The 27,127-nt window shown below is 47.9% G+C and overlaps 1 protein-coding gene across 1 annotated transcript; it reads right to left on the bottom strand.

Moving 5' to 3' along the window:
* Positions 1-369: 369 nt before the first annotated feature.
* On the bottom strand, positions 370-26,968 carry LOC118212216 (proprotein convertase subtilisin/kexin type 5-like). Its single transcript, XM_035389901.1, has 38 exons — positions 26,648-26,968; positions 25,116-25,220; positions 24,202-24,339; positions 23,969-24,112; positions 22,757-22,833; positions 21,998-22,086; positions 21,723-21,895; positions 21,245-21,457; positions 20,863-20,963; positions 19,906-20,009; positions 19,316-19,433; positions 18,373-18,561; positions 17,313-17,449; positions 16,758-16,877; positions 15,734-15,836; positions 15,397-15,584; positions 15,024-15,108; positions 14,777-14,880; positions 14,248-14,365; positions 13,659-13,771; positions 12,120-12,222; positions 11,837-11,866; positions 11,177-11,313; positions 10,874-11,077; positions 10,279-10,347; positions 10,116-10,158; positions 9,210-9,352; positions 8,636-8,836; positions 8,216-8,299; positions 7,696-7,894; positions 6,942-7,156; positions 6,131-6,352; positions 5,232-5,465; positions 4,880-5,057; positions 2,933-3,150; positions 1,843-1,943; positions 1,572-1,755; positions 370-1,001 (listed from the first exon to the last, which is right to left on the bottom strand). Exons 1-38 carry the CDS (start codon positions 26,825-26,827, stop codon positions 601-603), a joined length of 5,565 nt encoding a protein of 1,854 aa, XP_035245792.1. The 5' UTR covers positions 26,828-26,968; the 3' UTR covers positions 370-600.
* Between the last annotated feature and the right edge of the window lie 159 nt (positions 26,969-27,127).

The following is a 27,127-nucleotide window of genomic DNA, read 5'->3' as shown; positions in this document are numbered from 1 at the left end:
GACCCAGGTCTGCTTCAAACGTGGGCTGAAAACCCACCTCTGCTGACAGTTTATAACCCATTAGTGCTCTGAACACTTCCATTCATAACAGACCTGGAACCAAAGCTTACAGTCACAGCTGCACCTATGGCACTGCATTTTATTTTATTTATTATTGTAATATTAAAAATCATTGTATCAAGTGTGCAATCAGATTAGTCAAGCCATCTCCAGTATGTCTGTAAACTCCGATCAAATGCTTATTTGCAATTTGTGATGATCTGATCTTAGTGGCCTTCTAAGTTACGTTTAAATGTAAAAGCTCTGCCGTCATGTTGTGACTTCAGCTGAAATAAACATCACCTCTGATTCAATGTTTTAAAACTCAGCTTCCTTTAAGTTTGTTTTATTTTTTGAATAAGCAAATGACGATGGCATTATCACATCACACGCATTTCCATATCTGTCTGCAAACAAAACTACAACCGACCACCCAAAGCAGCCATGCAAATAAACTGAAGGCAGAATCCCGAAGTGCTCTGGAGAAGCCAACTGCTGCACCGCCAGGCTGTCGTTAAAGAGGAAAAATAAGCAAATCGGGAGAGCGGGATGGCGCTGTCGTTATGGGAACGAATACTTCCTGGTGCTCAGCTCCAGCTCCCCTTCCTCCTGGTCCCCCGGCTGGCCATATCTGAACTTGCGGTAGACGGTGCCGTCCCTGCTCATGTACACGATGTCTTCGTCGTCGTCGTCGTCGTCCCTCTCGGCGAGGTCCACCAGCGGCTGCCCCCGGTGGCGAGTCATCGCCGCCGCGTCGCCGGACTGGCGTCTCGGCCCGCCCAGCTTCTCGTACCCGCGCGCGCCGTCCTCGGGCTGACGCTTGGAGCGCCCCCGCCAGACGAGGAAGAATATGGTCCCCAGTCCCAGGAGCAGCAGGATGGACGCGGTGACGAAGAGCGTCGGGCTGCCCGCGGAGTCGTCCATGTTGTGGAGGGCGGAGTTGGTGCTGAGGACACACTGCCCTGTGGAGACAGAGCCGAAACCAGGGCAGTCAGGCTCAGGAGACAGACAGACAGACACGTCCATACAGTTTCTTGAACAGTTTACGGTCCCATATAACAATGTAAAAGGAGTGTACTCCAGAAGAGTGGTTCCAAACTTCGGTCCTGGGGAACCCCCGTGTATGCTGGTTTTCGTTCCAACCACAGTTCTAATTCTACAGTTTTAACAAACTGCTAAATTTTCTTAATAGGGTGTTTTTTATGTTTAGCGCAATTATATACCCTCTTAAAGGGACATTTCTCTTTGGTATAACAAGCAATTTTGTGGAGCTTTACCCCATTGTGTTTGCATAGCGTGAATACTAGCAACATCAGTCGTCCCTGCTGACCGTTAGCCTCCTGGTTGTCTGGTTCCAAATTCACTCCCATTCATTTTCGGGAGCTCGCCGAAACTAAAAGTTTTAAAGCACAACCAGCATACACAGGGGGCCCCCAGGACCAAGGTTGGGAACCACTTCTCTGCATGCAGGTTTAATGAAACTGAACATGCGTCTCTACTTTCAGCGCAGGCTACCACAGAGGGGTTTTTACCACGCGTCTCCGTGCAGTTACAGCACTCCGGCATCTCGTTGTGCGTCTCATTCCCGCAGCAGGGGAGACAGCGCCCCTCGGTGGTCAGGAGGTCCAGGGCAGGACACAGGGTGCAGTTGTAGGAGCTGGGCCCTCTGCAGGCCAGGCAGGACGCATCGCATCTCTCGCACCTCAAGGTGGCGCTCTGGAGACCGGAAGCCACACGTGGGATTACACAAACTGCTGCGAGGCGTTCGGTACAGCAGGGTCGCCCCTGATAATTGTCAGTTACCTCGGAAACAGGGTATTGTCCCGTGATGCAAGGGGATTCGCACACACCCCCTGAGAGTCTGTATCCACCGTGACATGAATCGCAGGCCATGAGTCCTTTATCTGACGAGACATGACATCACAGATGACCTCACGCTGCCTGACATTGCACTGTGCGGCCAGAAGTTTTTACACATGCATACCAAAACTGCAGAGCCTGTGACAATCTGGGATTCAGCACTGACAAACAAAGATGCCCTAAATACAGAGTGATGCCCTGTAGGCACAGACATGCCCTACAGCAGTGGTAGCCAACCCTGTTCCTGGAGATCTACCGTCCTGTAGGTTTTCACTCCAACTCTAATAATTCCACACCTCATTCAACATCTAGAGATCTTATTGAGCTGCTAATTAGTAGAGCCAGATGTACCAAATTAGGGTTGGAATGATAAACCTACAGGCTGGTAAATCTCCAGGAACAGGGCTGGTTACCACAGGCCTAGAGGCACAGAGATGCTCTTCTTCTCAGCTCAGCTTCTCAGCTGTTAAAATGGCTCCCCGGCCCTTTATGAAGACAAATGGATGAAGGTTTTCATTTCCCATTACTGAGCAGGTGCAAACGACAGGAAAGGCAATAAAATCCACACTGCTCTATAAAGAAAGCAAAGACTGCTGGAAAATAGAACACTGTGCAAATATTTATCTGGCTTCCTACGCTTAGGCATTTAGCAAAGGTCAGCTTCCTGACCCCTGAGGAACAGAAAGCTGCAGTCTTATCGACGACAAACACAACCCTAAGCAATTACTAATAAACACAGGGCTTACTCTTCTAAAACCGATAGCACATTAAAGAGTATTCTCCATTCAGACCGTGCAGGTATATTATGAAATAAATATGACAAAATGATATTGTGTCACCAATTCATTGTTTCTATACGTTGTAGCCGTGTTATAAAAGCAATACGGCACTCGAGGCTGTGCTGTATCACATACTTCACGTTGTGCCTAACAGCTCTCCTGTACCCGTGACTGTACTGACGATGCAGCGCGGCCTCTCCTGCCGTATGGTTTAACTCGGAGCGTGGAGGTGCCGGTTCCCCGGGTTCCGGTACCTGTGCAGGTTCTGCAGGAGGGGTGGCAGCTCTCGCAGGTTCTCTCGCGGGTGTCCGGGTAGTGCCCGGACGGGCAGGACGGGCGGCAGCGTCCGTGCGTCCTCAGGTACAGGCGTCCGTCCGGGCAGCTCAGGCACCGGGCGTCCCCGCCCCCCGAGCACTCCCCGCAGCTGGGGTCGCAGGGCTCGCAGGCCCCCGTCGACGCGTTGCCATAGAAACTGAGGAGAACGCAGAGGACCCTGGCCACTTTCAGACACGGGGCGACCGGGCGGAGTGTGCTGGCTGGCTGTTGAGGCTTGTGTGTGCGTGTCTGTGTGTGTGTGTGTGTGTGCCTGTGTGTGTGCGCAGACCTGCATAGTCAGGCTCAGACCCTGCTGCTTTTCACCCAGCTGACCTGTGCAGTCACTGCGCCAGAAAACTGCACAGCTGGTGCATCTGACACAGACAGACGAACGCTGCCGGATCGAGCACACAAGCCACTACTGAGTAACAAGGCAGGAAGTCCCCCCGCCAACGAAAAACCCTCTGTGCTCAAGTTCCAAGCGCCAGAAACAATAAAATAATAAACTAGGCCTCATATATGCGCTTATGTAATTACATACGTGTTATGTAATACAGTGTACCAGTCTGTGTGATTACACAGTACACTCTCCTGCTGGAATGTGCATATCTCAGCATATTTTTCAGCTTCGAGCGATCAATGTCTGTCTCTCATCATGCTTGTCGATCCCTGCCGACAACCTTGAACATTGGCATGATGGTACATATCCTGCTTAAAGCTGCAATAACATTTACAGCCAATTAGGATATCTACACGGTTTCTGATAAATAGATAAGCATACCTTACCACAGCCATAAATGTGAAAAAAGTCAAAACACAGGATTATGTATGTAAATAAACATGTAACAGTAAAAGAAAACTTCACCTATAAATAATCTAAAGTACAGTGTTAGGTAATCTTTCTGTCTCTAGAGGCACTAGAGTGCAGATCTCCGCCAGGCGTGTTTGCTTTGCTGATGCAACAATAGAGGCTACACAATCAATGCAACCAGACAAATACAATATTACAAGTTTTTACCATTTGCCACTGAAAATCCCAAAAAACGCTGATTCAGTGAAGTAACGCTAAAGGTGGTGACATGTTAGCTAATTTAATTCATATCAGCCACGATGTGTTAGACAGAGCTAGCGTTCACGTTATAGTCTGGCACTTTTGTTTCAAATCTGGACAGGAACAATTCCAAAAGACCAGCGATGTAAAATATCAGTTTCACAGTGAAAATGGCAACAAAATTATTGCCACAGATTCAAACATTAACGTACCCCGTTAGTTGGCGGATTATTTTGTTGGCATTTTAACGTTGAAATTGACATTTTACATCGCTGGTCTTTCATTACAAATGGAAGCAGTTGTTGATCACTTGCAGCCCCTACCGGCCAGTTGGGAGGAGTGAGGAGTTAGCACTCAATGTATTTCAATGGACAATGATAGAAATAATTCAAATAAAATACTTGTCGTTGACCGATTTGCAAAATATTTGAGAATTCAGGTCCTTGGGTTGCTGCCAACATGCACAACAAGAATTAGGCTGATCGGCCCAGTAGTATGCGAGATTAGCTGTGGACAGGCACACAAACACACACACAAACACACACGACCGAATGCATAATCCCCTCCAGGCTCTCGCCCGGTGGAGATAATAAAAATGAGTAGTTTGTGGCTACTTTGTGGTAGTAAATGGACTGTAAATGCCAGCAAAAATAATGCTCTACCTGTAATGCACCTGTGTGTTCTACTTGTAATGCACCTGTCAGTTCTACCTGTAATGCACCTGTCTGTTCTACCTGTATGTAATGCACCAGTCTGTTCTACCTGTATGTAATGCACCTGTAATGCATTGTCTGTTCTGCCTGTAGTGCACCTGTAATGAGCCTGTGTGCCCTACCTGGGCCGGCAGGTGTCCACGCACTGCTTGTCCTGTCTGAACAGGTGGGGTGTGCAGGTGAGGCAGTGCTGGCTGAGCCTCCCCATGCAGGAGCGGCAGGAGGGGTGACACGGTTCACAGCGCCAGAGCTGCGCGTCTCTGAAGAATCCCACGGGACAGTCATCCAAACAGCTCCCGTCTGAGAACACACACACACACACACACACATGCACACACACACACACACACACAGAGCACTATGACATACCTGGACCAGCAGACATACTGCGCCCTGCTATCAGAGTAAGATACACACTGCGGTCCATGTGACCAGCGTTTGAAACGCGGTCTGAGGGCAGAGCCGCCGACTCACTCAGGAGGAAGTGGTTGCGGTTGCAGCTCAGGCAGCTGAGCTTGCCGGGCCCGGAGCAGTGGGCACAGTGGCTATGGCAGGGCTGGCAGCGCCCCTGCGGGTCCCTGTAGGATGGAGGGGGGCAGGCTGGCACGGGCACGCAGCGGCCCTCACCGTCCAACGTCAGCCCCTCCCTGCAGCTGCTGCACTGGCTCGCACCCGGGCCCACACAGGTCAGGCAGGAGTCCTCACAATCTGCACACACAGAGTCAGAGAGCACTGACTCATTCACACTGAATCAATGAGCAGTGACTCATTCACACAGAGCCAATGAGCAGTGACTCATTCACACAGAGTCAGAGAGCACTGACTCATTCACACAGAGCCAGAGAGTACTGGCTAATTCACACATGCAGAGAGCACTGACTCATTCACACAGAGTCAGAGAGCACTGACTAATTCACACAGTCAGAGAGCAGTGACTCATCCACACAGAGCCAGAGAGCAGTGACTCATTCACTGAATCAGACAGCAGTGACTCATTCACAGAGAGTCAGAGAGCACTGACTCATTCACACAGAGCCAGAGAGTACTGGCTAATTCACACATGCAGAGAGCACTGACTCATTCACACAGAGTCAGAGAGCACTGACTAATTCACACAGTCAGAGAGCAGTGACTCATCCACACAGAGCCAGAGAGCAGTGACTCATTCACTAAGTCAGACAGCACTGACTCATTCACACTGAATCAGACAGCAGTGACTCATTCACAGAGAGTCAGAGAGCACTGACTCCTTCACACAGAATTAGTGAGTAGTGGACTCCTTCACACAGATTCATAGTGCTTTGACTCATTCACACAGAGTTAATGAGCAGGGACTCATTCACACAGAGTCAGTGAGCAGTCTGTATACATACCCTTGCACTCCCCGGTGTGCACATCGTTGTAAGTGTTGCTAGGACAGTCGCTCAGGCATTCTCCATCGTACCACACACTTCCTGGTTCGGCACACGACCGGCACTGACTCTGCTCTGACTCGGCACATCGCACGCAAGCCTTCTCTTCCACATTCCGGTAAAATCCAGCGGGGCAGTCCTCCACACAGTCTCCCTCATAGAGGACATGAGACTCCTCACACTCTACAGAGAGAGAGAGAGAGAGAGAGAGAGAGAGACATGAGGAGAAAGTGGGAGAGAGAGAGAGAGGTGAGGACAAAGTGGGACAGAGCGAGAGAGAGATGAGGAGAAAGTGGGAGAGAGAGAGAGAGAGGTGAGGAGAAAGTGGGACAGAGCGAGAGAGAGATGAGGAGAAAGTGGGAGAGAGAGAGAGAGGTGAGGAGAAAGTGGGACAGAGCGAGAGAGAGATGAGGAGAAAGTGGGACAGAGAGAGAGAGATGAGGAAAAAGTGGGAGAAAGATGAGGAGAGTGTGGGAGAGAGAGATATATGAGGAGAAAGTGGGAGAGAGAGAGAGAGAGAGATGAGGAGAAAGTGGGAGAGAGGGATGAAGGGAGGGAGAGAGAGAAAGATATGAGGAGAAATTGGGACACAGAGAGAGAGAGATGAGGAGAAAGTGGGAGAGAGAGAGAGATAAGGAGAAAGTGGGAGAGAGATATGAGGAGAGTGTGGGAGAGAGAGATGAAGAGAGTGTGGGAGAGAGAGAGAGAGAGATGAGGAGAAAGAGGGAGAGAGGGATGAAGGGAGGGAGAGAGAGAGAAAGCTGGCGCTCACCCTCACACAGGTCGTCGGCGGCGCAGCGGCGGCAGGCAGGGGGGCAGGGGTGGCAGCGCCCCTCCCTGGGGAGGTGCCCGGGGGGGCAGTCCTCTGCGCAGCGGTGTCGGTGGAGGACGAAGGGCTCTGCGCAGCTGAGGCAGCGCGTGGCGTTGCCCTCGCAGGACGAGCAGGCCGACGCACAGCTCAGACACACCTGCCCCGCGGGGTACCCCCTGCACAGAGGGACAGGGAGGGAACCAGAGGAAAAACAGGCCGTTAAAACCAAGAGGCCAAAACCAGGGCTGCGTTTCTGAAGCTCACTTCCTGGTGTTGTTGAAAGACGTTGCTCGCTAGCGCTACTGAAGTTGGTTCCAGTATGGGTGTTTCAGCCACTCGTTTTAATGTAAGTCAACGCCAACAATACAGTCAAAATATGAAGTCGATTATTTTTTTCCACAAGAAAAAGTAGTCGCAATACGTGTTTTTTCATCGTCCCATATGCAGTTATTGTGTTATTTGGACAAATCGGTAATATTTTGTGGATGAATCAGGGACATTTTACATCACTACCGAGTCACTGTATCTCATGCGCTTAATGGACGACTGGACTTCATATCCTTACTGCGCAGTCTCTGGCTCCAATTAGTACATGGCGGTGCCCGCAAACTGCACTTCTCAGGCTTCAAAACCCTTTTTACACGAATTATAACACACGGTTATAACACACAAATCCCTCCAAACAGGCTGGCTGAGATTGATGAAACTCTCGAACCTTTGACACTGGCGGACGCAATGCCCCTCCTGCAGGTACAGGGGATCCCTGTGCCCGGAGTGGCACCTGAGGCACGCGCCCGTCTCCGCACACAGGGCGCATCCAGGAGGGCACGGCTCACAGCGTCTGCTGGCTCCACCCCCAAAACTGCCCGCCGGGCACTTGCCCATGCAGGTCTGCTGCGCAGTTAGGAACCTGCCTGGAGTCACAGAGCAGAGTCAGACAGGGGAGTCAGGGAGGAGTCAGAGAGGAGTCACACTGGAGAATCAGAGAGGAGTCAGACAGGAGTCAGAGAGGAGTCACACAGGGGAGTCAGAGAGGAGTCACACGGGGAGTCACAGAGAGGAGTCAGACAGGGGAGTCAGAGAGGAGTCACACTGGAGAATCAGAGAGGAGTCAGAGAGGAGTCACACAGGGGAGTCAGAGAGGAGTCACACAGGGGAGTCAGAGAGGAGTCAGAGAGGAGTCACACTGGGGAGTCAGAGAGGAGTCAGACAGGAGTCAGAGAGGAGTCACTCACCTCTTCCACATGTGCTGCACTGGTTCCTCTCATTCCCCCAACAGGACTCACATGAGGAGTGACATGACTCACACTCACCTTCATCTGCCAGGATAGAAACCCAGACAGAGTCAGCTACAGCTGCTCTATGACGCAATTATGACAGTATGGAAAAGTGTGTGTGTGTGCGTTTGTGTTGGTATAGTGGTATGTATGTGTGTGTGTGTTTGGGTTGGTATAGATGTATGCGTGTGTGAGTGTGTGTGTGTGTATATATGTGTGTGTGTGTGGTGTTGTGTGTATGTGTGTTGCATGTGTGTGTGTGTGTGTGTGTGTGTGTGTTGTATTGTGTAACCGTCTGCATTATGAGGGTGTGTGTGTGTGTGTGTGTGTGTGTGTGTTGTGTAACTGTGTGCATCATGTGGGCGTGTGATAGGTCACCATTGAGGAAGCTGTTCCTGGGACAGGGGTCCTGCTCTCTCACACATTCCCCACCAGCAAGCTGCTCCTCCTCCTCACAAGAGTCACAGTCATCTTCATCAGGGCCGCTGCATGTCTTGCAGTCGTCATGACAACGCTCACACTCCTGGCTTTCCTCATCGCCATAGTAACCTTCCTCACACTGCTCTACGCACTGGCCATCTGCAATAGAACACATGCCATTACCATCACACGCATACATACACACACACACACACACACCCACACGCACACACACACACACAATACCTATAGCAGCACAAACACACCATTACACATTTTCATATACACACACACACACACCTATAGGAGCACAAACACACCATTACACATTTTCATATACACACACACACACACCTATAGGAGCACAAACACACCATTACACATTTTCATATACACACACACACCTACAGGAGCACAAACACACCATTACACATTTTCATACACACACACACACACGCCCACACACACACACCTATAGGAGCACAAACACACGCATGCACATTTTCATACACACATACGCATCAGCCCTGACCTGACAGGAAGAGGTCGGCCTCGCACCAGAAGCACTCCTCCACGTCACAGCTGACGCAGGTCTCAGGGCATCTCACGCATGTCATCTCGTCCTCTACGCTGTACGTCTTAGCAGGACAGGTCTTATAGCAGCTGTCCTGGAACCTGCACACGGAGTACACACACACACACACACACACACACACACATCCACTCAGACTCAAGCAGTCAAACTGAACAAACTACTACAAATGCACAGAACACAATAAGACAGGCCTAAAACAGAAAAGCCAGACAAGACCGGGACACATTATACACTTCCATCATCTATACCCACTTATTCCTGGTCAGCGTCACAGGGGGTGCTGGAGCCTATCGCAGTGTGCGTTGGGCAAGCGGTGAACAGGTCGCCAATCAATTGCAGGACACACACCATTCACTCACACACTCTTACCTGCAGGCAATTTAGAGTCTAACTACCTGTCTTTGGACTTCGGGAGGAAACCCACATGGACACAGGGGAGAACATGCAAACTCCACACAGAAAGGCCTAGGCCAACGTTCGAACCCAGGACCTTCTTGCTATCAGCCTACCCACTGCACCACCGTGCCGCCCACATTATACACACGGGCATGGAAACATTAATCTTGCATACCGACACACAAAATTTTCATTCCTCATACACAACATGGAGCGACAATGCATAACTAACAGGGACGTGGCACAGTAATACTGCTGCACAACACAGTAAAATGGCTGCTGGACACAAACAGACTTAAAGGCCAAAAATAACCACTGCAAGTGCAGGTCTTGTCCCTAAAGGTGGGCCTGAGGAGTAGTGAACAGGTGAAAGCAAAACAGAAGGAAAATTAGAGAGTTCATAGAGAAAAAAAGACAGGTGTGTCACGAAAAGCACGATAAACTCACTGATAAAAGCCCTCTGTGCAGGACAGGCAGTGGCGAGGGTTATCTGGAGGGGAGATCAGAATCATCCAATCGCAGAGCGGATTAACCGAGAGCCATCCAATTACAGAGGAGATTAAATCAGAACCGTCCAATTACAGTGAGAAAGGAAGAAAGTGAGGCTTACATAGAACACACTTCCTACACCCCTCTTCACACACCATACACTCCCCATACTCCGGGTCCTCCACCTCCCCTAGAGAGAGAGAGAGCAGAAGGTTACACAGAGCTACCAACAAACACACCACCTCACTACAGTGCAGGCGGATGGATATGAACCCACGATAGGCGCAGTGATGGGGCCCTCAAGCAAAGCCAAAGGGACCGTTAACCACCCGAAGCGGTTAGTTTTCAGTATCCCCACACCCCTGAGTGGGCTATTCCATTTATACCACTGCTACGTGCGACAGAAATAATTCAACATTCAAATTCAGTTAAACAAATCTGTCGCAGCGCAATGTTGTACGTTGTACTTGCCACTCATTATTTTCAGCTGTAAATAGAATTTTCTTTCGAAACAGAACGCTGGCTTGCACGTTCATTTTGAATGGTTATGAGATCACTTTTGCCATACCCAGGTGTGATAGTGTTTATCCAGGAAGCCTATAGGAAAACCCTCATCCACTAGACCAATCGGAATTGAGCATTTAACCAAGCTGTAATGTCCGATCTAGGGCGCTACACCTGTACACAGTTGTACTGTGCCTCTTGAGCCGACTCACCTTCTCCGCACTCCAGACGCGTACACACTCCATCACTGAGACGGTAGGAGGAGGAGTTACAGCTGAGGCACCAGTTGGGGCCGCTGCACGCCCCGCAGTTCTCGGGACAGGGGTCACAGGTCCGCCCCTCGGACCGGAAGTGGCGCTCCGGGCAGACGTCCACGCACCGACCGCGGAAAAGGAACCGCTCCGCCCCAGACTTATCTGGAAACACGCAGGACGCTCGTTACTGAAGAACGGGATGCGTTCGGAGCGTCGAGTGATTGGTTAGGGTTACTGCGATGGCACTTGGCAGGACCGCACCTTTTTCACAGGAGGTGCAGTTTTCTGGGCCCCCGCCTGAGCACTCCCCACAAGTGAGGTCACAGAGCTGGCACTGCCCCTCCGATGCGTATTTCCCCGGAGAGCAGCCGGTGTCACAGCGACCCTCCTCCAGGGCCCTGAGAGATTACATCAATACAACATCAGGAAACAGAGCAATAGAACATAAGGAAACAGAACAACAGAACAAAAGGAAACAGAGCAATAGAAATCAGGACACAAAACAACAAAACATCAGGAAACAGAACAATAGAACAACAGGACACAGAACACTAGAACAACAATAAACAGAGCAATAGAACATCAAGACACAGAACAATAGAACACCAGGAAACAGAGCAATGGAACATCGGGACACAGAACACTAGAACAACAGGAAACAGAACAATATAACATCAAGACAGAATAAGACATCATTTGCAGATATGAACAGGCCACTTAGCCCATCCCCTCCATATATATCAACCTATATATTAATAGTATACACTACAGTAATGATGGTTTTAATAGAACTAGATAAAGAATTAAATAAGAAAAAATAAGAAACAAAACAAAAATATCTCTCACTTGGTTCCTGTTTCAAAGTGTTTGCTTTTTTGATATTTTCACCACCCCCCTTCTCCCTTCACTGAAATGACTCACACACTTAAGAGGCTGTAGTTCTGTTCCGTTCTAAAAGATGCACAGAAATAGCACGCCATGAATGAAGTCATCAAAACACATGCCCTCATTCAGCGTCTCAGAACAGAATTCTGCATCAGAACGGTTCAAATAAAATGGACCTTCTTTCAACAGCCCTTTTTCATTAACAACCCTGCCAACCTTCTCCCATTACAGACATACCACCATTTACTGAATGACTATTTGACTGATTGACTGATTGATTGATTGATTGATTGATTGATTGATTGGTTTATGGTCTCACCTGCCAGGTGTGCAGCTGATACAGTCCCAGCTTTCGGGGCCTTTGCACTGGCGACAGGTGAGGTCACACAGGCGACACCCTCCGGACTCGTCCTGATATTCTCCTGATAAACGAGTCATGCGAGCAACAAGCAGTCACAACACCTCACTGCAGGGATCTTCAGATCTAGTGCTGCCGGCTTTAATTCCTCCCCTCCAATGAGGACGGATTTACTCCCGGGACCCCGGGTGCATTAAAGGGGCAGTTCACCCAAAAATGAAATTAAAGTATGTTCCCAGTTACCCAGAGTACAGCCTATCCATCCAGATAGTTTTGCTGAGAGTTTTTTTTTAGATTAGATTGTTTTCTTCATGCAGTTCACCGTGATACAACGGACCTCTCTTGACCTCTCATTTTTATGGGGCTCAATGCACTGAAAATGTACATTTGGTAAACACAACGGCAACGTCTCTTTCCAAATATAACACCACGCTATCTCATGAACATACACAGAACACGGCCTCGGGTACGTGGACTGTAACACTTGTGGCATTATATTTGGAAAGAGATTTTCCTGCTTTTGAGTTTTTCCGATGAAAAGTTTTGGAGGACTGAGTGTCACAAAAAATATGGGTCAATAGGGGTCTGTAGTATCACTGTGAACTGCATCTAGAAAACCTTTCAAATCTAAAAAACTTTTCAAATCTCAGTGAAATGATTTGGATAGTAAGACAGTAAGAACTTTTATTAAGTGGAAACACTTTAATGTCATTTTTGGGTGAACTGCCCCTTTAAATCTCTTTCCATTCATTGGCATTAATGGATCAGTTGGCTACCAGGAAGAAAAAAACACCAGCAGTGCTAGCTGCCTCAAGGGTTTTGGGTCTGAAAATCATGTATTAAATCAGGGAGAGACGGTACTCAAATGAAGCTCCTGTTTAGACCAGAATGTGACCACTTGAACAGTGAATGATTAGCCAACATGAGTGAATGATTTGCAGGTGCTGCCATATCTCCCATGAAATGTACTGTAGATGTGAAGATTATTAGCAGCACAAGCTACTCTGCTAAAAGCCTGTGCAACTGTGTGAACTCCTCTGGAAAAGGCTGTGTGGTATAACAGCTATGGTTCTTATGACTGACTTTTTCAAAAGTGAACTACAATTTTTACATGTGAAAACAAAACGTGTGTCTTGAAATAGCATAGGTTACTTTTTCTTGCTTTCATATTATAAGTTGGATTATTTTAATAGTTCACATGTGTACTATTCACATGTTGGGTGTTCACATGTGATTTTTGTGAGTTTTTTTTTATAAGGGGGGCTGGGCTTATAACTCAAAGATTGTAAGTTACATTGCCAGGTGCAGCATTGCGGTTGTACCCTTGAGCAAGGCACTTAACCTCAGTAGTTAATATAAAATATCCTGCTGAATAAATGGATTGTATGCAAAAAATGAATTAGTATAAATCACTCTGGATAAGTGCAAAATGCCTAAATGTAAATTTAACACTGAAACCGGGTTCATGTACACCTCCGCCCACAAGAGGCGCTCACTCACCATCTCTACAGTCACTGATATGGACACAGGTCCCCGACTGCAGCGTCAGTCCACTCACACAGCTGCTGCAGGTTCCCCTGGGGTCCACACAGGTCAGGCAGCTGGGGTCACACCTGGACAGAAACACATCACAGCCAGGTTGACTTTAACCGCATGTAGAACCCCATGCCTCATAAAACAGGCAAAAATTTCTCTATTATTTTTAATAATGTGCATTTTAAAATTGTAGTTTTAATGTGAGCAAGGCCATTTTGTGCTAAGGGAGTCTATTGATTTGTAAATCACGATAAATGTTTTGCTCACACTACATAGCATTCTGTTCAACTAGTGGCCCCAGTCAACTATTCTGTTCTTCTGAAACATTAAATTTAATTAGAATGAATACTCAGTCTGCAATGTATTTTGGGCCATGTTGTATGAAGGCTATGAAGTGGTCAACGCTGCAAAAAACTATTTCTACTTCCTCATTTCTATTCGATTTCTTTTCACACTTTGCCATTAAAACACTTCTAAATTCCAGTTTCAAAGTTTTTGGATTCATTCCCAGTGAATGATGTGTTTAAGGTAAGTTTCTGGGAAACTGCCTGACCTGTTGCAGGTGCCCAGATGCATTACAGGGTAGAATCCGTTGCTGCAGGAGGGCACACACATCCGGTCCTCCAACAGGAAGCCCTCTGCACACGTGGTACACTCCCCCTTGCCTGAACCTGAGAAAGCAACACCCGTCTCCTATTTCACTGCATTAAACAGTGCGTACGTGTGTCAGGGACAGGACGTTCTGTCATCAGAATGTTCCATCATCGGAATCTTCCACCCTCAGAACTTTCCATCATCAGAATGTCCCATCATCAGAATGTTTCCTTATCAGAACGTTTCATCATCAGAATGTCCCATCATGAGAACATTCCATCATTAGAACTTTCCATCATCAAAATGTTCCATCATCAGAATGTTCCATCATCAGAAAATTCTATCATTAGAACGTTCTATCATCAGAATGCTCCATCGTCAGAACGTTCCATCATGTGGTTCAGACGCAATTCTCTTACATTCTGATGATGGAAAAACGTTCCGTCATCAGAACGTTCCATCATGTGGTGCAGACACACTTCTCTTACCTGTGCAGGAGGCACACGCTCCGTCACAGGCCTCGCACTCCTTGCGCTCTCGGCTGTAGAAGCTACCTGGCTCACAGCTCCTGTGACACAAACTCCCGTGCAGACTGACATGGAGTCGCATGGAGAGAGAAAGATGGAGAGAGGGATGAAGGAGGGGGAGAGAGAGACAGTGAGGTAAACTCTGCCAGGTAATGTTCCGGTAATCGATGAAGTATTCATAAAATAATGGTGCTTTGAATTTCCCTACCTTGTGCCAGGTGCACACTCCGTGCAGACATCTGATGATGTACATTTCACACAGTTCTCACTGCATTTCCTGCACACGCTGCCATCTGCAGGGCAAAGTTAGCAATACAGATACAAAAAACACTTTATTATCCAGATGCACTTCTGCTCAGCGGTTACCATGGCTGCCAGGAGCTATGCCATAGTTACAGATCTGGGATTTTCCAGAAGGTAATCTAAGGTGATTTTAAAAAATAACCAAAGCAGGAAAGGTAATAATGTGAGGTGAGCATTGTGTCTCAGGTTCTGAGAATGCAACGAAAACGGGAATAGCAACCAGACTGCACCGTCCGTTATTCCTGTTCCTTCCTCCAGCAGGGGTCGTGTGCCGTTACCTAGGTAATATCCATCGCCGCAGCCGGACACGCAGCTGCCGCTTCCTTCCTGCGCGTGATACCCGGGCTTACAGGAAGTGCACTGGTCTCTGCGGCTGCCCACACACGTCTCGCACAGGAAGTAGCACTTCTTACAGCGCCCTCTGTTATCCGCGTAGAATCCAGATGGACACGCCGACACACAGGTCCTGCGTGGGCGGTCGTCATAGAAACGTGCCTCATTTTTAAACTCATTATTCTGCTCTTATGATTCATAATTCAACATAACTTCAGCTTTCAGCATAGGTGCACCAGTATAATGTTAGGGATCTTCAAGAAATTGTGTCAATATTCTAACCTAGTGTTGTTCCTGTTCTTCAGGAAGTGATGTAAACAGCCAATACACTGATGGGCTCCCGGTCCCTCGCAGCCAAACTCATCACACTCTGGGTCACATGGTCCTGATAGAGGAGTAAACACAGCTCTCAATACCTCACCTCAAACACAAGACTGACTCACATGTCCACAGTGCTGATCATTGAGTGTCTGTACTGAGAGAGGAGCGGCTGTATGGAAATGGGAGTGGCTATACTGGGAGGGGAGTGGCTTTATTGGGAGGGGAGTGGCTTTCCTGAGAGGAGAGTGGCCTTAGGGGCGACATAGCTCAGGAGGTAAGACCGATTGTCTGGCAGTCGGAGGGTTGCCGGTTCAAACCCTGCCCTGGGCATGTCGAAGTGTCCTTGAGCAAGACACCTAACCCCTAACTCCTAACTGCTCTGGTGAATGAGAGGCATCAATTGTAAAGCGCTTTGGATAAAAGCGCTATATAAATGCAGTCCATTTACCATTTACCTTATTGTGAGGGGAGTGGCCTTACTGAGAGAGGAGTGGCTATATTGGGAGGGGAGTGGCTGTACTGAGAGGGGAGTGGCTATGCTGGGAGGGGAGTGGCTTTATAGAGAGACGAGAGTGGCCTTATTGAGGGGGGAGTGGCCATATTTAGAGGAGAATGCCTATATTGGGAGGGGAGTGGCTGCACTGAGAGGGGAGAGCTATTCTGAGAGGACAGTGGCTGTACTGAGAGGGGAGTGGCCTTACTGAGAGGGCAGTGGCTGTACTGAGAGGGGAGTGGCCTTACTGAGAGGGCAGTGGCTGTACTGAGAGGGGAGTGGCCTTACTGAGAGGGCAGTGGCTGTACTGAGAGGGGAGTGGCCTTACTGAGAGGGCAGTGGCTGTACTGAGAGGGGAGTGGCCTTACTGAGAGGGCAGTGGCTGTACTGAGAGGGGAGTGGCCGTACTGAGAGGGCAGTGGCTGTACTGAGAGGGCAGTGGCTGTCCTGAGAGGAGAGTTTCAGTGAGTATGACCACGATTTTGCTCTCACCACTGTACTCCTGGTCATCTTCAGCTGGTAGCTCAGCAGAGCGTGGTTGTTGGTGGCGCACAGAGGTGTATGGAAACCCAGATGTGCCATAAAAAACTAGAGACCATTCTTTCAATTTCCCTGATATTCATGAAGATAACAAAAACACAGCGAGAGGCCAGATCAAAAGAGATGAAAAGGCAAACAATTTGTGAACTAGCGTCATTTGCACTACTAACATCAAAAATGATGTTGTGGTGTACAGTATTTCCTGTTTAATTTATCAAGTGAAATTCTAGCTCAAATTTATGAATGCATTAAACATATTTTTTTGATTTAGTGAATAGTTGACTTCTCACTCTTGTTACAGTCCACTTTTGAGTCTCAATATTTCTATGTGTACATTTTCTCTCATAGTTGTACACCGCATGCAACCATGTATACAGATACCTTGGTTACAAACACCTTTATGCTGTATATCAAAACAGAGAATGTCATAAGATACATAGTATTTGATACATAGAGATCTGTATGTAAACACCCGAGTGATAAAGAGAGTGAAGCACGTTTGGGCACCTGCTGCTTCCTGGCTGCTCGGTTGGGATGGAGAGTCGTAGATCTCCAGAGTCCAGTTCCCGGCTGCCTGCTCCCCCCAGCAGTGAGTTGTCATGAACTCCCAGTTCTGGAAGCCATCCGCAGAGTGGTCGAACGGCCTGGCGCAGGAGAGGCAGACATTACCGCACAGACGTTAGCCAATAGGAACGTCCGCTGAGGCCACCTGACCATTCTTGGCAGTGGATAAAAACAAGGTGCGCTCAATAGATCTGGGTCCAACACGTATTTGTTTTGGATTCAAATACGTTTCTTCTAGTGTAAACCCCGCCTTCTGGTCATATTGTCACATGGGCAGGCTCAATTACACCAGGCAAGATCAACAGAGCACAGAAAAGTAGTTGAATCCGACACAAATATGTATTTGACCAAAGTCTGGCGCCCAAATCATTTTAGCAGCGCTGCAGCCCATGATGCTAAGCACAGGGTATATCTCTGTAATGATATGTGACAAAGGTAAGGCAGCAAAAGGTCAATAGGGACTGTTTCTGTTTTCCCTGACGAGGCAGGGATGCACATATCCTTATCCCTTCCGTCTCCACCCTGTTTTCCATTCCCCTCTTACGCGTCTCACCCTGTCTATCCTATATTTCCCCTCCCCAAGAAACCCCTCTCCACCTGCCCTTCCACGTGTTAATTCTCGGGAACAACGGATAACCCGTCACTGGCGTGTTATGCCCCGACCACGGCAGCACTCTCATTAATTGCTGCTTGGGATGCCGGTGAATTACGAGCCTAGGCTTTCTCTTTGAGCGCTAATGGAATAAGAGCGTCAGCCAAATGCCTAAATGCAATATTAATGTAACTTTCCCTGGGGCCAATGGCACTCCCCGTGCCCTTCTCTCGTTTATAACTGTCCATCATGTCCCTGGCGCAGTATTTCCAAGGTCCTTTAAATAGAATCTTTCTCACCGAAAGGCCCAGAAGATGTAGTTCTTCGTAAAAAGCGAGCGCCGTCTTCCAGTGAGGCGCCCCGAGCGGGGAGGAGAGCTGTGCCCGTGAGCGAGGTGAGCGGAGGACTCACCTGCTGTCGAGGAGGCGGGACTTGGTTCCCGAGGGTGAGACGAGGTTGATTGACAGGCGTCCGCGGCGCGGGTGGGCGACGGTCGCCCTCACCGCCACGTGCTCCAGGAAGCGGACGCGGCGGCGGGGCCGGCGGCCGCAGCCCGTGGCCTCGTGCGCCACCCTCAGCACGCCGTGCGGTGGGATGGGCCTGCCGGGGGAGCCAGCGCGGTCAAGCGCGGAAAAGCTTCGGAAATTGCGTCTTGTGCGGCGGTGTAGCACAGAGGGTAAGGAACTAGACTTGTAACCGAAAGGTCGCGGGTTCGATTCCCGGGTAAGGACACGGCCGTTGTACCCTTGAGCAAGGTACTTAACCTGCATTGCTTCAGCATATATCCAGCTGTATAAATGGATACAATGTAAAATGCTATGTAAAAGTTGTGTAAGTCGCTCTGGATAAGAGCGTCTGCTAAATGCCTATAATGTAATGTAACATAAGCCCTTCGAAACAACCACAGCCATGTGTCCACTCTATAGCAGCACCTCAACTGGGAATAAAAAAGTTAAAAGAACACCCATTGTAGTACACTGCCACCAATAAGTTAATGGAATGCATTTTCACATTTCAAATTGTAATTTTTTGTTTGAACACCTTTTCTCGTGGTCTTTTGTAACAAATGTAATAATAGTATATTCATCCTAGTCCTGGGGCACATCTACTGCTATTAAAGGGGGTCATATCACGGTGTATCACGGTGTGTGTGTTATCTACAGACGCAGTGCATGTGTGTGTGTGTGTGTGTGTGTGTGTGAGTGTGTGTACCTGCGTGCATGCGTGAGAGTATGCATGTGTTTGTGTGCCAGTCTCCCAGTATAAGATTAGTTTCTTTAATGTGATGGCGTTGTGTACTCAGGCAGGCCCCAGGGGGATTGTGGGAAGCTTTTGAAGGAGGTGAGGCGAGTACCTAACAAGCCGGTCTGTGATCTCCACACAGGTGTGCTGGGAGGGAACCTGTGTCCATCTCTCTGCCTCTCTCACCATCGCCTCCGCATCCATCAACCCAAACCCATACAGGTGACTGACTACAACACAGACACAACCCAACCAAACACTCAATCAATCAGCTAGACAGATAGACAGCTAGACATATAGACAGACAGATAGATAGACAGACAGACAGATTGACAGACATACAGATAGATAGATAGATAGACAGACAGACAGACACACAGGGTAGATAAATATCTAGGTAGATAGATAGACAGACAGACAGACAGACAGATAGATAGATAGATAGATAGATAGATAGATAGATAGACAGACAGACAGACAGACAGACTGATAGACATACAGACAGACATATAGATAGATAGATAGATAGATAGATAGATAGATAGATAGACATACAGACATACAGACAGATAGACTGGGTAGATAAATATCTAGGTAGATAGATAGACAGATAGATAGATGACATGCTATATTAAGCTAAAAACACTCCACAGTAAAGCTCTGGTGTCTGTGTCAGGGTGGCGGAGCAGCAGTGTAAAATACCGCGGTATCCGGCTCCATTGCTGTGCCAGTCGGGGGCTCTCAGGTGAGCTGGGCGGGACGTCCTCACTATGATGTGCTGAACATCCCTCCAGCTCAGCCGCGAACTGGGAGGGGGGACAAAGAAACGAAACGTTCACCTGGTTACCTGTCCGTCCCCCACTTCTGCCAACACTAACCCACATCTCTGTTGCTACTAATGCAAACCTACAGTTCCATTCCTACCAATGCATGCAAACCTATAGTTCCATTCCTGCTAATATAAACCTTTAGCTTCATTCCTACTAATGCTAACCCATAGCTTTATTCCTACTAATATAAACCTTAAGCTACATTCCTACTAATGCTAACCCATAGCTCTATTCCTGCTAATATAAACCTTTAGCTTCATTCCTACTAATGCTAACCCATAGCTTTATTCCACCTAATGCTAACCCATAGCTCTATTCCTACTAATATAAACCTTAAGCTACATTCCTACTAATGCTAACCCATAGCTCTATTCCTACTAATATAAACCTTTAGCTACATTCCTACTAATGCTAACCCATAGCTTTATTCCACCTAATGCTAACCCATAGCTCTATTCCTACTAATATAAACCTTAAGCTACATTCCTACTAATGCTAACCCATAGCTCTATTCCTACTAATATAAACCTTTAGCTACATTCCTACTAATGCTAACCTATAGCTCCATTATTGCTAATGCAACATTCCTACTAATGCATGCAAACTTATAGTTCCATTACTACTGAAGGACTCCTATTTCTCTATATAATACTGTTAGCATCAAGGTGTAAGTTCGTCTCTGCTGACTTTGTTGGAACAGCCTATGGGTACCACGAGTCTCTCAGATTTAGGTTTTCAGGGTCTCCCCATTCATACTGAAGGGGCTGGGCCTACACCTGGCCGCAGGTAACACAGGCAGAGGACTGAAGATTCTGGATGGACAGATTACTTGGCTTCTAAGGTGAGGGAGATGATCCCCGCGGCGATGGAGGCGGAAACGGACGTCCCGGCGTGGCCGTCCGTGCAGCCCTGCCGCAGGTCAGTGGTCACCTGGCAACAAACAAACACGCACCTGTGACTCCCTGCAGAAGTGAGTGTGTGTTTGTGTAGTCACGGGTTCAATTCCCAGGTAGAACACTGCCCTTGTACCCTTGAGCAAGGTACTTAACCTGCATTGCTTCAGTGTATATCCAGCTGTATGAATGCATGCAATGTAAATGCTGTGTAAAAGTTGAGTGAGTCGCTCTGGATAAGAGCGTCTGTTAAATGCCTGTAATGTAATGTAATGTGTTCAAGCGCTTCATGGATACGCGCGTGCGTCGCCGACTCACGATCCTGCCGCCATGGCCCGCGGCGCCGCCGTAGGCGGAGCAGAGGGTGGAGGCGCACTCCTCCAGGTCCCGGGGCCGGCTGCCGCTCCGGGTGGCGCTGCTGATGGAGACGGTGTAGACGCTGCTGGCGTAGCCGTCGCACGAGCAGTGATCCAGGCTCCGCCCTCCGTTACCCGACGCCCACACGAATATGGAGCCCCGCCCCTTCCTTCCCTGTTTGGGGGGCGAGAGAGATAGCGATAGAGATAGAGAGAGAGAGACAGAGCGACAACGGAGGACAGCTGAGAGTATTGTTGGAAGACTATGTGTCTCATACATCCACTTAAAACATATACACCTACTGTACACATATTCACTACATACACAGCAACACACATACACTAAAACACACAGATACAAAACACCTCCAATACAAACACACATATTCTGCACATGCGAGACTACATTCATAACAAGACAGTCCACAGCGCGGGCCCACCAATCGAATGCCGGTTTCGAGGGCCAATCGGGCGAGGGGGGCGGGGCCGTCCACCATCTGCCCGTCGTCGTCCGGCCCCCAGCCGGCGCTGTACACGTCGACGTGCTGGGGCTGCAGGCTCAGGGACCACGCCTCCGCCGCGTCCGTCGCCCCTCCGTCTAACATGCGCACCCCTGCGCGGACACACGCGCATTACCACCCTCGCCGCCATTCCTCATCACCGTTACCGGCGTCCTCATCGTCGTAACCGTCGCCGCGGCAGCGGCGGTGCTCACCCCCGATTTTGGCGTTGAAAGCGACTCCGACTCCGCACACGGAGTTGTTGGCGGACGCTGCCACTACCCCGGCGCATCGCGTTCCGTGGCTTAGCAAGAAAGAAAAAAAGAGAAAAAAAGGACTGACTCCATCACCCTGAGCAAAGAGGGCAGAGTCCATTACACTGAGCACTGCAGCCAGATTATACAGGAAAGGTGTCACTGACTGTACTTATTCAGCCTAATGTTCTGTTATTAGAACATTCCAGAATTCTGAATGAAACAAGGTTCATGTAAATGTAATATGGGGTAGGTGTGCTGCAAGCAGTAAGAGATACAATCATCTGAGCTAAAGATCAACTAAAGAATCTAATAGTTCACAATCTGTAGTGGGTGTTTTATGTGCAAACTCTTGTCTCACAGTTCTGCTACATACACACCTTATGGAACACTGTGTTATCAGTGTTATACAGTGGAACTGTACATTTTGCCTGCATATAAGCACAATATTTACAAACACAAATTGCACATGCAAGCATCCAGAATTCCACCAAATTCCAAATGAGCAAAGAACGTAAATGCAGTCGGTGTGGACAGGGGGCTCTAAGGACAGAAGATGATTCTAGATGCAGAAGACTCTAGATAGAGAAGACTCTAGATGCAGAAGACTCTAAATACAGAAGACTAGAGGTACAGAAGACTAGATGCAGAAGACTAGAAGTACAGAAGACTAGATGCAGAAGACTATAGGTACAGAAGACTCTAGATGGCCAGATTTACTTGTTCTCTTCGCTGGAATTGTATGGAGGCATTGGGTCATGGTCATGCCCGATGACATCATAGCTAGCCTTAGCATCCTGCAAAAAAGAGAGATTAAGAGCTATGTCCTCTACACATCTTTTCCATGACCTCTACACACCCTCTCTATGCACCTTTCCATGACCTCTACACGCCCTCTACAGGCCCTTTACACAATCACTACTCAACCTTCACACGTCCTGTACACACCCTCTACATGTATCTTACATGTAATCTAATCTACACGCCCTTTACACAATCTCTATGTGCCTGTTACATTTATATGAGGGAATATCTGCCAAAAGGGGATGTATCATGCAGCATGATATAAACAAGGTGCAGATTTTTTCAGTTAATATTTTTAAAAGCGAACACGAAAGATCCTCACTTTATTCAAGTGGAACAAATCTAACACTGAGTTCTCCAGGGCAAAAGCGCAAGAAGTACATACATCAGTGATTCTTAAACTCTGTTACAGCCACGTTACATCACGTTGCAGCAAATCTCTTGATCGATTAATGCTGTTGAAAACAGGTGTTCATTTTCTTTCAGAATGTTTCCATTAAATGCATCTTCATTGTATTCAGGTTTGGCTCATTGATTTTGTTTCAGTGATCCGGAGTCAACTCTCTCAACAGTTTGGTGTTCACTTATTTTACCAGCCAGACTATCATTTAAACAATTAGAAATTGTAGCCTCTTTCCAAAGGAAGCACACAATTACAGAAAATGAAAGCACATCTGATTGATGAAATGACGATGATGCCCTGGGACATAAAGATAGGACATAACTCTTCAAGAAATGCTGAGGTTTTTCCACACATAATAGAGTGCATCCGTCATCTGACATTAAAAGACATTATAAGTGCCTAATTAAGGGCAATACAGTCCAATGCATTATTTCACTGGCTGCAGTTGTGGTTGGAAAAAAACCAGCACACACAGGAGACCTGGGTCAAATACGTATTTGTTTTGGATTCAAATAGTTTTCTCTGCTTTACTGATCTTGTCTGGTGTATTGGAACCAATTAAACACTCTCAAAACCCCGTGCAGTGCAAACCCCGCCTTCTGGTCATATTGGCAGGCTCAATTACACCAGGCAAGATCAGTAGAGGGCAGAAAAGTATTGACCCAGGTCTGATACACAGAGTTTTAGAATCCTGGCACACATGATGTAATATCTGGCATACATACATAATTCTGCAGGAGATCGGCGTGGTTTCTCTCAATGCCGTCGTCCAAAATGGTAACCACGACACCCTTCCCGGTGTAGCCCCGCCCCCAGGCCCCTGCGATGTTCATGTCTGAGCGGCAGGAGGGAGCTTCATCCCTGCAGAGCTACAGAGGGGGCGGAGCAAAGTTACCCCCAAATAAATCCAGCCTTCATCCAATCACGCAGGCACACATGAACGCACACACGCACACACCATGTACCACATGTCGCTCCATTCCGGATCGTCAAAGTTGATTGAGTGGGCGGGGTTGGGGGCGGGGCTAGGGGCAGCGGTGGCTCCGTGCTCCCTTTTAACCCTCCGCTTCTCCACCTGTTGTTGGGCCCACTCCACCTGCCAGGAAACCAGGATGTGAGCCAATGCTCCCCCCCATTTAATGCCCCGCTGATCATTCACCCCTCCCAATGTCACTCTGGATGCGATAAGGTCCGGAATGTTCCTCCTGCATTGAACGCTCATGGAAACAGGCTGCACTTCCTCGCCTCATTCAATATTGAGAAAAGGGTGTGAACGCCTGCCCGATCCTGAATTATTCATTCAAACAGCATCACCTTCTCATCTTACAGCTTATTTAAAAAGCAACCCTTTAACTTCAACTAGTGTCCTGAGCTCCATGTTAAATAGCAGTTTCCTGAAACACTCCAAACATCTGTTATGTACATGCATCAGACATCCCTCCCTCCTCCAGCCCCTGATTGGTTGTTGAAGCACCCTGATTGGTTGAAGCATGCTAGGAAGGAAGGTAATTAACCAGACAAAAGAGGCCTTTCTCTAAGATGGATGATTCAGCTGGCAGTGCTGACTATGTTCAGCACATTGAGTGACTCCTGTCGGGAAAGTGTAGTATAATGGGTAAGTAACCGTTCTTGTAACCTAAAGGTCACAGGTTTCTGGGTAGAACACTGCCTTCGTACCCTTGAGCGAGGTACTTAAGCTGCATTGCTTCAGCATGTATCCAGCTGTATAAATGGATGCAATGTAAATGCTAGGTAAAAGTTGTGTAAGTCGCTCTGGCTAAGAGCGTCTGCTAAATGCCTGCAATGGGTAACTCATCCCTGCAGGCGTGACTCACTGGGTCTCAGTGACCTGCGGAGGCAGGCTCCTCTTACCTCTCTCTCTGCGGCCATGAGGCTGTGCCTGCCTCGACTTGGGAAGAGTGCTCTTCTCTGCGTCCCCCGGTGGGAGAAAAGGTAGTGGTCTTTCAGGCCTCCGACCTGTAGGGGGCAGCACAGCAGCTCTTGAGCACAGGTGAGGCGGTCCCAGAGCACGTCACTCTGCAGCACCGCATAAATAATGAATCCGGCGCTGAATCGAGCCTTTGAGAGAGCTACCTTAGACCCCTGATAGGTTTTCAGGTGAGGGAAACCTGAGAGGGGCTCAGACGATCGCTGAATTATCCAAACCCACATGGGTGAGTTCAGCAGCTTAACGCCCGCCAGCAGAGTGAGCCACTCAGAATGCACCCTAATTGTCACAGCACAGCTGGCCAATAAGAGAGCTTAGTCTAAGACCCCCCAACTTTGCCAACCAATAGAAAATAACAGCCTAACACCAACAGCAGAACCTTATGTTATGTCCCTTAGAATAATACATTTGTTTCTTTTTCTGTATAATCTCAATTAACTGAATTTTGTTACATACTAAATATTGTGCAATGAATGTAACTCTAAGTTATAGGAAATGACTAGATAATATGGCTTTATTCTTTGGTGGCAAAACAATGGACGAACACATACAGTGTTCATTATACATTAATAAACACAATGGAATTAAATGGAAAGCTGCTAAATAATGAGGACACAATTATTGAAGATACAATCTCAATATCTCGTGTGCTGCACACAGCTCTGAATGTGCACATGATGACCGTGTCTGATGACACAAAGACAGGTCCATAGCATTTCACTTCCTGCTTCCTGTCAGGTGAACAGAGCAGCCACACCGTCATTAATGCTCAGTACTGTGCCAGCCTTGTTCATATAATTAATATTAAATATTTGAATTATGTTCTAATGTCTTTGTCCTGGGACCACTTTCTGTAATAGACAGTGAGATCCAAGTGTAGCGATATCAATCTGTAGCATTTTGGGAAACTGGACAATATGTATCACAACAAGACCAGGTCAAAACCTAGTATATGGCTGGACTTCTCCGGCCGACAAATGGTGTAACTTCATAACTCGGCCGACCCAATGGTGTAACTTCATCACTCAGTCACTCAGTCACCCAGTCAGTCACAGACATTTGCGTTTGTAGGGCTGGCCCCGCTGTTGCGGTCCAGCCAAAAATGCCTTAGTCAGATATACTGATATTGCACAGGGGTGCTGACAAGTGAAAAGTGGGTGTTCTCAGCAATGTCAGAGATGTGGAACTGCACTGCCGGGTCAGTCTACTGTCAGTGCACTTAGTACACACAGTCAACTGTGATAATCCCTTAAATTTAAGGTGAACAGGCTTCTCTTATCCTTCACTGCACACGTCTCATCTTCTCCTCAGTAAGATGCAGTGTAACTCTAACCAAATTAGTCATCGAGAAAAACTCATAAACGATTTAGCCCAAAAGAAAATGAGGATGACATCATGCTGATTAAGCATAAACAAGAATGTTTCCACATTATAAATATATATAACCATGTCTCACCTGTCCCAGGTTAGTATATCCATATTTGGCCGCTATCTTGTGCGCCAGTTCGGACCCGCCGGATATTCTCACCGCCCACTGATTTGTGTATATCCGAGTTTTGCACGGGGGCAGAAAGAACCCAAACCACAGCCCGATAACACAAACGAAATTTTTGCTAAAATACACGCTGCAAAACATCGTTTGCAGTGTCTCAAAGTTTATCCAATTTGTTCCTCAGCTGCCCATTCAGAAAACACCAATCTTCTAAGTAGAAAACCGTTTTTGCAATCGAAACATAAAGTGAAAATAAAAAAGTTTTTAGAAAACAATTGCCTATGGATGGTTACCATCTCAGGTTATTATGCATAGCGAGAGGGAAGCTACGCGTTTCTACGTTGCTTTTATTGGAGCAAGTACCTGAGCCAGGGTCTCCTATTACCATGTATCTAATAACCCTGACCCGCTACTAGCCTGCTCCCTTACACAGCGCCTCCTACT

The sequence above is a fragment of the Anguilla anguilla genome, chromosome 14 (genome assembly GCF_013347855.1).
Source record: "Anguilla anguilla isolate fAngAng1 chromosome 14, fAngAng1.pri, whole genome shotgun sequence".
NCBI classification, from domain to species: Eukaryota; Metazoa; Chordata; class Actinopteri; order Anguilliformes; family Anguillidae; genus Anguilla; species Anguilla anguilla.
Note: the sequence above shows the minus strand (reverse complement) of the source record. Positions and strands in the feature narration are given on the sequence as shown.